Source organism: Stegastes partitus, unplaced genomic scaffold, assembly GCF_000690725.1.
Source record: "Stegastes partitus isolate 25-593 unplaced genomic scaffold, Stegastes_partitus-1.0.2 Scaffold324, whole genome shotgun sequence".
Taxonomy (NCBI): domain Eukaryota; kingdom Metazoa; phylum Chordata; class Actinopteri; family Pomacentridae; genus Stegastes; species Stegastes partitus.
In genome coordinates this window covers 113710-126686 of record NW_007578055.1, presented here as the reverse complement: position 1 = coordinate 126686, position 12977 = coordinate 113710, and the positions used below count along the sequence as shown (strand labels likewise).

At 42.9% G+C, this 12977-nt stretch overlaps 1 protein-coding gene across 1 annotated transcript in view; it reads left to right on the top strand.

Moving 5' to 3' along the window:
• The window catches only part of cpt1a2b (carnitine palmitoyltransferase 1A2b), a 54857-nt gene that overhangs the window by 28426 nt on the left and 13454 nt on the right, over positions 1 to 12977 (top strand). The window contains exon 13 of the mRNA XM_008283715.1: positions 1769 to 1885. Coding sequence (XP_008281937.1) covers positions 1769 to 1885 — 117 coding nt within the window. The remainder of the gene's footprint in view (positions 1 to 1768; positions 1886 to 12977) is intronic.

The following is a 12977-nucleotide window of genomic DNA, read 5'->3' as shown; positions in this document are numbered from 1 at the left end:
GAACCGGCAACCTTCTAGCTGTGAGGCAACAGTGCAAACCACTGCTCCACCTTTCAGCCCTATCAACTGTTCAGTACATTCTAAAAAATAAAAAACGAAGGACGCACTGATGAGCTCAGCAACGCCAAAAGACCCAAAGACCGCGGAAAACAAGTGTGGTGGATGACAGAAGAATCCTTTCCCTGGTCAAGAAAAACCCTTCACAGCAGTCGTCCAGATCAAGAACGTTCTCCAGAAAGGCAGCTACATCTATGTCGAGAAGACGTCACCAGAGTGAATACAGAGGGTTCATTACAAGGTGTAAACCTCTGGTGAGCCTCAAAACAGGAAGGCCAGATTAGAAAAAAAAAAATCCTCTTAGGGGCCTGTGCAGGTCTGGAACCTCCTCTGGAAAAATGAGACAAAGATGAACTTGTACCACAATGACGGGAAGAGAAGAGTATGGAGAAGGAACTGCTCAAGATCCAACTCCCACGCATTCACCTGATTTGGATGTGAATGCCCTCAAATTAAAACTGAAAGTCTGCATCTAAAGCATTCCAAACCCAATGCGGTGGCATACAAAGCGGAAATGCTGAACACGGCGTCATTTGTCCAAATGTGTCCGGACTTGACTGCATCATCGCTGTCGGTTCCCCAGAAATATTGCCAGTGTGAGAGACTTCCGTTTCAGAGAAGCGGCTGTGTTTAGAGGAAGGGCATTAGAAGAGAAAAGGCCTCGCTCACAACAGGAGTGACTCATCATATCACTGCTGCTGCTGAAACAAAACAATAAAAGAGATAAAATGCTGCTTCTCGCGGGACCACGATGTCAAATTTGATGAGACGACATCATGTCCTGTATGATGTAAAGAGCGCAGGTGATGGTCTGCTGAGCAGTGGAAAGAAGGCTTAAGATTAGATATGCATTTCTCAGGAAGCCGTTGTATACAGATGCAGCATACGTCCACTGCTGACGCCGTGGGCACCGAAGTTAGAATGGAAAATTACCCACTTATTGTGCAGAGGTTACTTTCCAGCCACATGTGGGTCTGCTGAAGCGCTGCACCTACAGACAAAGTGTTTTAGATAGAGACGGGGAGTGGAAATTTCCAAACTGACCAACTTGATTATGCAGCGTAAAGTTCCAGCTACTTACTCATTCTGTGCATTGTCAGTGGGCTGCCATGAAATGAAGCATGGACAAAAAAATGCGATCCCAGTGAGGCATAATGTGTTATTTATGTCAGCACACATTCATGTCAGTAGGTTCGTTATTGTAGAAACTCAAAAAGACGGATAAATACTATGGATGTGTGTTCGCTAATAGCAATGCTTTTATCGTACATTTTTGTAAAGGATAATGTTTAAATACTCCAAAGACATGTTTTTATTCCGCAACACTCCTATTAAATATGTATTTATTCATTCGCTTGACCCATAGGTGTAGATTCAGAGTTATAATAAACGGCTGATTTACAGGAAACTCTACAGATGCTGCAGACTGCAGAGCTGACACATCCATCATTTATTGGAAGTTGTCTCTAAGACTAGACTTTGCCCGTTAATGCTGTTATTGCGCTGGATCTCATTACTATAATTGTAATTGCGGCTATCGCAGCAGCTGGTCCCAATGTGCGCAATTAGCGATTAGCTTGCATCCCCTTGTTATTGTACCATTTAGCTGCTAGGATGCAAAATTGCCAGCGTCCAGGATCTCTGTACAAGCAACCGAAGAAAAAACAAATATGGGGAATGATGAGTTGTGTGATTGCATTTCCCTCTCCAGTACACCCTGGCCACTGATGCCTTTCAGCTGGGCTACACCGAGGACGGACACTGCAAAGGCGAGGTGGAGCGCTCACTGCCCCACCCTCAGAGACTCGTCTGGGACATCCCCTCAGAGGTATGAGCGCAACGTTTCTGTTTCAGTAGCTGTCTTTGGACTTGAAATCACTCAACACTTCAGAATCGTGTTTTTATTTGTATTCATCATACATTGTTGGTAACATACCGCATGTTCCACCAACCATGCCAGCGTATGAATATGATCTCTGCTTGAACAGTCTTGTTTTCACTCTGCTGTTTTTGTTGTTTAAAGAGAAAGTCCTTTTCATATCTCTGACTTGCTGGCAATATAACGCTGCCAACTTTCCATTAGGATTTCAAACCAGGGATTACATCATATCAAACTATACAATGGCAAAAAACAACCAAAACAACAGTAATTTCTGTTTTTAAAAAGGTTGTAAAGTTCCATCAAAATCTGAGCAGATCAATCAGCACCTTTTGACTTTTAGTCCTTGAAGTCTTGACCTCTCTATAGACGGGTTTTCTGTTGACAATAATCACAGGTGGGGCGCCGCTATAGCTCACCTGGTTGAGCTGGTGTCCCATGTATAGGGGATACAGTCCCCGATGTGGAAGTCATGAGTTCGAATCCCACTCATGGCCCTTTTCCACAGGTCCTTCCCCCATTCTTCTCCCCCACTTTCCCGTCTCTCTCTCTCTCACTGCACTATCATAAAAAGATCAAAAAATAACTTAAGGCACATAGCTGGGGTTGGAATGCTCATCGGCACAATGTCCTGGTAGCTCTTCTAACCCTTAGAGGTCTGCCGTCATGCTGGCGTGATATAATCATGACATTTTTGAGACGTTACAGGAGAAAAACAAGCACACATACAGCGATGCCGTCAACTTCACTTGAAAGTTCAGCCTTAAAACTCTGTCCCAGGTTTTGTTGATAGACCGGAGATATGATGTTCTGAAAGTACGTGAAAAAATCTTGAACTATGCGTCGTAGGCGTTACATTTTTTGCAACATCTACGAAAGAAAGTCCCTGGAGATTCAGGTCCTGTGATGTGGCTGTCTGCCTCATTCTGGACAGAAACTATTTTCAGGAGTGGCACAGATAAAAACAGAATAAAAGATGCCAAGTATGGGTATGATAAACATGTTTCTTTGTGGTGCATAAACACAAAACTGAAAGTATGCAAAACTGGTCAAAACAGGCCGAGAAATGTTCAAGATCATTTTCAAGCATCTTGTTGAAAAAAATAAAAACAATACTTTTAATAGTCTCTTGGTTCTGCTTAAGTTGGGTGACGTGAGAAAGCAGCTGCTTGTAATAAGAGCGCCTCACAAAGAAAAAACTTGTGGAAACCACCTTCCTGTCTGTGACTGTTTGTGGGGAGATACTGTACAGCCACGCAGCCTCCTCGATCCTAAAGAGACTTGTCATGCTTCACGACGTTTCATCTCAATTGCAACATCTCTCACTCACCACTGTGTTCTTTATGATTTGGTCGGCTGGACATCACTCAGCATTCATAGACAACAGCGGTGGTTTGTCTATAAAGCCCTGCTGGGCAAACTCCCAGAATACCTCGACACCCTGCTCACTCTCAGCTCGAGTCGTTACTATCTGCGTGCCTCAAAGTGGTTGCTTGTAAATAAGATGGCGTTCTCCCATCATGCACTATGGTCATGAAATAACCTTTAAAAAAAACTGGAAACATTCACATCCATTAGTGAGTTTAAGAGTGTCATAAAGAGTACAGTAAAAGAGGAGCGTCACTGTTTTCCTTGAGAGGCCGCTGTCCTTGAATAGCTGTCGATCCGTTTTATTGTTTTATCGCTTTACGGTTCATTATGCAGTCGTGTATCTGTTTTATGTTAGTTTTTCGACTTTGTCTGGCTGCTACCTCGGCCAGGTCTCCCTTGTAAAAGAGATTTCTAATCTTAATGGGACAAATAAAGGTAAATAAACAAGACTATGCTGGAAGTCACGACATATGAATTGAGAACCATGATTTCCCCCCTCTAAGAGAAACATTCATTTCATCAGATCTTTTTTTTTTGCAGCTGCCCCTGTTATGACCACATTTATATTTGTTACAGCCCTAATGGTCCCCTAGATGATGAAAGGGAGGAACATTCAGTCCAGCTGTGATGGATCAAGAACAGCAGTAAGAGGCTGGAGTTAATCTGCAGCTCCGCTGCCTTTCAGGGGTGAAGGACCGACAGACTAACAGGAAAAGTCTCAGACTGAGCAGAATTAAACGTCATCAGCAGAACCCTTTCTCAGACCTTCAGGGTGTCTCCGTATTGTAACAGTCATTACCAGTAAATCTTGTCTGTGAACTTTACCTGAAAATATCAGCTTTTCATGACGCGACAGTCTATAGCGAGTAATAATAATAATGATAACAAACTTTATTTATAGAGCACTTTTCAAAACTAATGTGCTTTCCAATAAAAATAAATTAAGCACACAGAATAATTGATAAAAGTAGAAAGCACACAAGTAAAGCAGGAAGCTATAAAACATAAAACTTAGATAAAATCAGGAAAAGCTCTCCGATAAAAATGTGTTTTAAGAAGTGACTCAAAGGTGAGCACGGACTCGGCCGACCTGATTTCCTCGGGCAGGTCATTCCAGAGCTCGGACTGAAAATGCTTTGTCCCCCTTTGTTTTCAGCCGGGTCTCTGGGACAGTTAAAAGACCTTTGCCCGAGGATCTTAAAGAGCGTGGTGGAGAGAACGATGTCAAAAGGTCGGCAGTGTACATAGGACAGAGACCGTTGAGTGCTTTAAAAGTGATTAATAAAATCTTAAAATCAATCCTAAAACGTACTGGCAGTCGATGTAAAAGAGCTGAAACAGGCGTGATGTGCTCACGTCTCCTCCTCCTGGTCACAAGCCTGGTAGCAGAGTTCTGCACCGTCTGTAGTCTGTCCAGGGATTTCTGGTTAAGACACGTAAAAAGGCTGCTGCAGTCATCCAGCCGTGAGGAAACAAAAGCATGTAAAATCATCTCTGTAGCTTTAAAATTGAAATAAGAACGAATCTTTGAAATATTTCTAAGATGGTAAAAACATGACTGTACAACAGCCTTTTGGAAAAACAGCGTCTACTTGACGCCATTTGTTCAGTAAGACAATGAAAGACGAGTGAAGAGCATTATTATTAGTATCTTCCTTTGTATAAGAATGAAACTGAGGGTTGCCAGATGGTTGCCACATCAGCTCTTTACAAGATATGAGGAAAGCTGATTCAGATCGGTTTAAATTAAAACCAGCACCAGCTCTCATTTTTATTTCAGTTTCTCTCTATGAGAATGTATGGTCCAGAAACAGACTTAATCAAAAAGCCTTTCGTGTGTCCGTGGAAATAAAAAACAGCTGCAGTGATTGGGACCCTATTTAGCATTCCTCCTCTGTAGAGGCAGGGTGCTAATAAGTATTCTGATGAGATCAGAAGTCAGGCTTTGCAGATGTTGCGTTCCAACTTCTGCAATTTTTTTTTTCTTAGAAAGGTTAGGTCACTTATTGTGATTTACCAACATGACACGCCCTCAGGCTCTGGCATCCCTGAGACCTTACTTTTAAGATTAATATTCACCATTCGTACTGTAATGCAGTGCAGTCCAGTCATCTGTGAGGCAGCTGGTAGTGAGACCCTCATTTTAAATTCAAATACTAAACTAGGGCATCCTGGAAAGGGTCATTTTCTGAACGGATTTGATGGAATTAACGTCTTGTGGGATTTATTTTGCTAAGTTTGTACAGTAATTCAACATGTACTTGATTATAAACTCACAAGGTGTTTGTACCCCAGTCTCAAAAGCTTCGTGACTGACATTAGCCATATGATCGATGAGGCTAGGAGGTTCCTCTGCATTACATCGTTGTTCTAATTTTGATGCCATCCAGCATCTTGTCTGCTTCATGAACCTTTGTTTAATTCGGAGCCGGCCGATCCAAAATACCTGTTTTTCCTGTATCATGGCTCTCCACCCATTTATATCCTGAGAGAGAGGAAGCCCAACATTTTTGATCCTTATCAACTTCCACAGTTGGTGGTGCTAAGTGAAGGAAACTGCTTTTATTTATTTTGTCAGACGCATGCACAGTGTGTCTATGAAGGCATGCGCTCCCACGGACTATGACCTCAAAGAGTACTTTCTGTTTAGTTCCATCCACTTCTCACTGGTTAATCACAAGTCCAGTGGTGTTTGATTGCAGTGGCTTGTACATAACATATATTTTTACACAGAGGTGAAGCCGTTCCGCCCACCCTCTCCTCTTCCGTCCTGTTTGAATTGTTCCAATACCAAAACCAGAAACCCAGCAAAACAAAAAAAAATGGGTTTGAATTTGAAACCATGACGAAACATTTCAGTGTTTGGGATGTTTGATTTTCCACACAGAGCACCAACAGTTATTTTATCAAATTGTTTTTAAAGATTTAGGCCACGTTTACACATACTCGAGTATTTACAGAAACAGATCTACGTTTTCAAAAATAACGTTCACACCAGATCGTTTTCTAAAAAATCTTTATTTACACAAACCCGCATAAACGCGTCGTTAAGAGCTGCTATGAGCTGCCAAACCTATAGGGGGCAGTGTACCGAGAAGCATACAGCCATGCAAGCCAATCCTGGAGAAAACAATTACTTCCTGTTACTTCAACGATAATGGCGCGAGGGTCGTTTGTTTGGACCGAGTGGAGCTGCTCCTAAATGTAGGGGTAGAGTACAAAACAAGTAAAAACACTTGAAAACATTGACTAGGAAACATGTCAGTCCAAGTATATGGACGTAGCCAACTGTAGACATGGTTGCACACATATAGCACTGATGATGCTTTTGTCGCACACTGTGACGTCAGACTCCGTCTCCTCCTGTCTACATGCAAAGGACAGAGTTTTCAGATGTGATCGTTTTCGGTGACTTGTAGCTTCGTTTGCGTGTGAACCAAAGGCCCAAACGCATTGAAATGTCACCGTTTTTGATACGTGTAAACGGGGCTTTTGTCAGATAGGAGGAAGTGAGCGGAGATAGGAAATATGAAAGGGAAAGTAAGGGAATGATGGGCTTGTCATGTCCTGCCAGCTCATAATCGACATAATGACTCACTGCTGAGAGCATTAGTGCCCACTGCTCCACTATCAGGTCGCCCACCACCGGCAATTACCTTAACTGGCTGCTGAGAAGAGCTGTGCCATTAAGAAGTAAGATGAGTTTCAGACTAACTTAGCCAACACAGTGCTGTAGATGCAGCTCATTTGGCTACCATCTACCCCTCACTTGTGTTTTGTCCAGACAAGCTCCAGGCTTTGTGCAGCTGTTCAGCTTCTCAAGTAGATGAGAAAAAAAAATCTGCTCATGTCATGCACAGGTAGGTTTTTGATATGATGATGATACAACCCACCGTTCGGGTCCAGACTGTAGGTGGGATGCACTACAGCAGATGGTCTGGCTGCCTGCACGTAAATAGCATTTTGCCGAAGCAGCATTTTGAGTACAGCAATAAAATCCATCCATCTATACACCGCTTAATCCTCACTACGGTCACTGGAGACTCCACGCAGAAAGATCCCGGGTGTACTCACCGGGACGCGAACCGGCGACCTTCTAGCTGTGACGCAACGGTGCAGCCCTTGTGTGATTAATCTGGCGTTGGAACTCTGGAGAATCATCTGTGACTAATAAAACAAATTTACTGTCAGAGACATGAACTTTGGAGGCTTTGTGCATATTGGATAGATGACGTAGGAAAAGTGAGACATGCGATGGCGTAAAACACCAGAGAGAGCAAACTGTGCATGAGATGATTCCCTGCTGAATCTCCTGAAGCGTCAAGACTCTCTGTGCAATTTTTCAACACCATTTAATGTTGCTGGAGCACCACAGCTGCCCCGTCCCTTCATGTTTCATTTACAGCCACAAAGGTTGTGACCCGCAAGACACACACAGATCCCACCGGGACGCGAACCGGAGATCTTGTAGCTGAGAGGCGACGGTGCTAAACGCAGAGCCGCCACGCAGCACAGCAATATAATGTACAAGTAAAACGAAAGTAGCGCAGAATGAACAATTATTTCAGGATAGTTTGGCACAGTAACTTATTATTGAGTTCAGCATGGTGATGGAAAATTCCTTTCCAGTAGTTTCCTTTGTGAGTCTGAGACACAGTTTCCATCCTAGGCTGCATTCTTTTCTCATGCTACGCCTCTCTGTCTTCATGTCTGTCACAGCATGGCACTGCTCTGTTCATGTCAGCTTTACTCTTCATGCTCTCACATTGTTTTAAGTTGCGTAACACACTGCTGACACTGCTTAACCTCATGTCTTTTTTCCTGCCGTTTTCCAACCGCAAGATTTGAAGCTCTAGTGCGGAGTTCGTCCATTCACTGCTGTTCTAGAGACAAAACTGGACATTTTTGGGGAGTGTCAAGTTTAGTGAATTTGGCTTGAAGCACTGATAAAAGGAACCTTCACAGAAAAAAAAAACTAATTGGTGTTAAAGAGAGTAAAAATGTGCTTGCATGTTGCCCGGTTTGCACTCTGAATTTTTTTGGTTTTTGTGGGTATATTGAGCTAAATAGCTTGGCAGTAAGGTTTACGACGATTGGCTCATTCACAGTGTGTGGAAAATCATGTCCGATTATATTCATGCAGCTTGTAATCTAACGCTGCTGCTCTACTGATTACACTCATACCATCACAGTTTACTTTACAACAGCACCGGTTGTCACTGGATTTAGATTGTCTATGCTGCTTCTGCTTTTTAATGTCATCTCAAACCGACTCTGTGACGTTTGGATCGGGGCTTTGTACGTGTCACACCATCTGCTGTAGGAGTCCTTGTTCTTCTTGTGGCTGAAACATCATTGTGGGTTCTGTTGTAACAATCATTAGCAGCAGTAGCTAAAAAAAAAAAATCCTTAAGGTCGAAATTTTCACATTTGATTTTAAGGGTAATTTGAACTTCTGTTTGCAGTTAACTTGTCAATAAGACCTGATAATTAGGAAGTTGTGGGATGACTGATTTCCTGTTGGTGTGTCATAATGAAAGAAGAGTGGGAAAAATGTTGTGAGGCAGCGACCACACAGGGGGTGCTGTAGAAAGTAAATATGCAAAGAAGCCTTATTGCAGTACCATAATGAGTAATTAAAGCTGCAAGCAGCGTCAGACGGGCCGTCGCACTTTTGCGCGTGTCGGACGTGGCGCACGTCGGGGTTGTGGAAAAAATGCGCTCTGTGCAAAGTGACAATCATCTAATGGTCAACAGGTTAGTAAAAGCAAATACAAGTGTAAAACGTGTCCTTTTCCGCTGCAAGAAGGTGCGCTGTGGCTGTGAATGGATAATGGCATGAGAATGTCATCAGGGCAGGACTCTGATCCAACATGTCAAGTTTGAAGCAGAGTGCAGAGAGACAGCACTTGCTCTTTCATGGCGAAGCGTCAAAGTTCAGACGGCCGCCACGGACACAGTGTTTGATGAAAACTCACAGTTTTCACCCTGAGTCATCATCAACATCTTAAGGCCGTCTGATAATAGCACATGGAAGTGTGTTGCATGTTCTTTCCTATTGCCAATGGATATTGGCATTCGGCTTTCATCAGGGCAGCACGAGCATGTGACGTTTGAGGCAGATTGGAGCATGTAGAGGGTCGTTAGAGACGCTTCCTCTTTGATGGCGAATGATCACAATTCAGCCATTTTGACGGAGAGGTTTTGGTATTTTTAATCACCACGTCCTCTAGTTTGTGTCGGCCAAATTTCAGGTGTGAACGACCTTCCCTCAAGGAGGAGATAGATTTTGACAATGGCCAAAAATTATCAAAATTTTCACAAGTTTTTGAGCATGTTTAGATCCTCAAAAACACGTTTGTTTTGTGTGGAGAATAATAACTCTTTGAATTCCAACACTGTGGTGCTTGGGCCCTAAATATGGGTCCACATGCGATGAGACAAAGACGACTCAGAATCTGCGCAGACAGAAAGACACTTGGTAGAGCATTGTAAGTCGACCTGACGTGTCCGCCATCAGGGGAACAGGCTGGTACAATCCAGTGTTCCAAAGGTTGCACATCATTTGTCATCTCTAACCTCTGAAACCGATTACAAACAAAGAGCTTCTGTTGCAGGCTTTAAAGTGATTCTTCTTCAGCCACTGCGCCAACGGAAGTCCACCCACTGGTCACATGTGTCAAGAACAGACTGCGATACATGAGGAAAATAAAAGTGACATTGTGGTAAATATTAAATTTTGGCTGCAGATGAAGAGCAGGAAAGAAATCAGCTCACTGCCTGCAGAAAAGCAGACTGAAAAAAACGTGTTAAAGAAGCGTAAATGACCCATTTTTACTTGATTTTTGTACGCGATATTTAGGATTAGAACTGACGCGAATTATGTCGTTATCAGTTACTTCAGCGTTGACAAGTAGCGACTAAAGGGTTTGAAAAAGTCTGAAGTTTGCCCGATGAATAAAAGTTTGAGGAGTCTTGTGGGAACAAGGTGGAGCCGTCAATCATCCCATCACATTCAGTTATCATGCTTTGGCGCGTTCATCATCACCAGTTTCAATTTCAGTTTTTTCTACACTTTTCACGCAACTATGACCTAATCTTGGCAACTTAAACCATTGGGTTGCGACTAACGATTATTCTGCCGATTTATCTGTTAATCAGCCAATCATTTGAGTTATGAAATCTGATCCTAAGGGGACTTTGTCTTGTTTTGGCTAGACTGTGTTCAAGGATGCCAAATCATAATTTCCTGGCTGAGACCAGACCTTGTGGGGGGTGACTACACATCACAGTCAACATGATCAGTCGGACCGTAGTGAAGACAATACAGTGCTTATATTATAAATTATTTCCCCTTTTATGGCTTTTCAACATTAGATCATCATCGCTTTAACTGGATTTGATTGACACAAAGTAATGCCAATTAATTAAACATATAAAATAAGTAAAAGTAAGTGTAAGTGTTCACCCCCTTTCAAACTGACTCATCTAATTCAACACAAGTGAAACCAATTCAAACATAACACTTAGATAAAATCATTAAAAGCTCTCCGGAAGAAGGGACTCAAAAGAGAGCACAGAATCGGCCGACCTGATTTCCTCGGGCAGATAATTCCAGAGCTTGGACTGAAAATGCTTTGTCCCCCGTTTGTTTTCAGCCGGGCCTCTGGGACAGCTAAAAGACCTTTGCTCTTAAAGAGCGTGGTGGAGAGAACGGTGTTAAAAGGTCGGCGATGTACAAGAGCTAAAACAGGCGTGATGTGCTCACGTTTCCTCCTCCTGGTCAAAAGCCTGGCAGCAGAGTTCTGCACTCTGTAATCTGTCCAGGGATTTCTGGTTAAGACACGTAAAAAAGGCTGCTGCCGTAATCCAGCCGTGAGGACATAAAGCATGCAAAATCGTCTCTGTAGCTTTAAAAGTTAAGTAAGATCAAAAACAAAGACACCTCTGAGGCCATCGTTCATTCATATTGTGTATTTTTACTCAGGGTTAGCATCATCGCCTCGGGGCTAGAAGGTCGCTGGTCCTGGTGAGGACACCCGGGATCTTTCTGCGTGGGGTCTCCATGTTCTAAATTGTCAGTCGGTGTGAATGTGAGTGTGCTTGGTTGTCTGTCTCTAAGTGTAGCCCTGTGATAGACTGGTGACCTGTCCAGGTGAACCTGCCTTCATCCCGAGTCAGCTGGGATAGACTCCAGCCCCCCATGACCCTAATGAGGATTAAGCGGTGTATAGATGATGGATGGATGGATTTTCCTCAGTGGTCACCACTTTGGGTGGCGCTAAAATTCTTTTTCGTGATCTCATAAAATTTGTAGCAGTTGTGCATCTTAAATGAACAAAATAAACTAGTTTTCCACAAATTGACAAATGGATGAAGTAATAATTGTTGCAGAGAAACTTTATTGAAGCCTCACCACATAAAAGTCATCAAATGTTAATTTTTTAGCGCTTTAGCATCAGTTAATATGAAAGTAAATTCCACCGATACGGGTTTGAATTTGACACTGTTCCAGCTCGTCACCGGGTAATAATAAAGTCAATAACTACAAAGGTGCACTTAAATGCCAACTTTATGTGTAGTCATTGTTAATAAAAGTACAATACGAGACTGCGAGGCCCCTGAAGTCTCTGTGTGACCGCAACAGTTTTCACAAATCAGCTGTTTTAGCAAGAAATTCTGGTGTCAGCACAAGTGTCTGGTGTCAGCTCCACTATGACTCATGTCACTCAGCAGCAGAAATTGCATCGCTCTTTTTTTTTTTTTAAATAAATAATTGATGTGTATCGAAAAAGCCCGCAAATACCAACGTGACATGCTCACTTGACTCCGTCCGTGCTGATAATGTGCTGATTTAATCACAGCGATTGCATCGTGTATTAAAACATTGCACAAGCAGGAAACTGGCCGAGAAAGTCAGCCGACTTGTCCAACATTCTTGTGGCGTGTTCAGGCAGAGGATGAGTTATGTATGCAGAGAGGGAAAACCTTAAAAACATATGGACTGATAGTTGGAGGGCGGGGTCACATGCTCCTCACGGCGATGAGAAAGTGGTGGGTGTTGGAATGAAAGGTAATGTGTGGAAGCGGAGAAGACACTGCTGCAGGAAGTGGATGAGGGCATGAGTTATTTTTGAATGCTGAGGTAATGATGCACATGAAACTGATAAACACTGGTTTTACTGTCTAATTATTAAAGAGGGGATGACGACAGCCTCATCCTGTGCGTGCGGGTTGTGAATGAAGAAGAACATTTTTAGAAAATCCCCCAAAGAGTGATGCAAGTTTACAAATATTTTCAGGTCAAGGCTCAAACCATGTACTGATGTCATTTTCAAAACAAAACAACTCAGTCTCGTGTTTCAGCTTAACTTCACCTGCGTGTCTTAAAAATAAGTGTGAGCATATAAAACAAGTATAGTGCATGTACAGTATGCCTGCAGTTCAGTGAGAGTTTGGTTGCATTGTAGTGGATAAAGCAGCTAATTACCAACCGCCACCCTGACACGTTGGGGACTGAGAGGTGATTTCCGATATCAAAAGCCCCCATCGATGTCACTGCTGAGGCATGCGACTTACTGAGGCCTCAGAGAACGAGATGTGGTGGACAGGCTGGGATTTCCCCTGCACTGTTTCTCTAAGCTGATGAACTTTCTGAACAGGCCGTTAT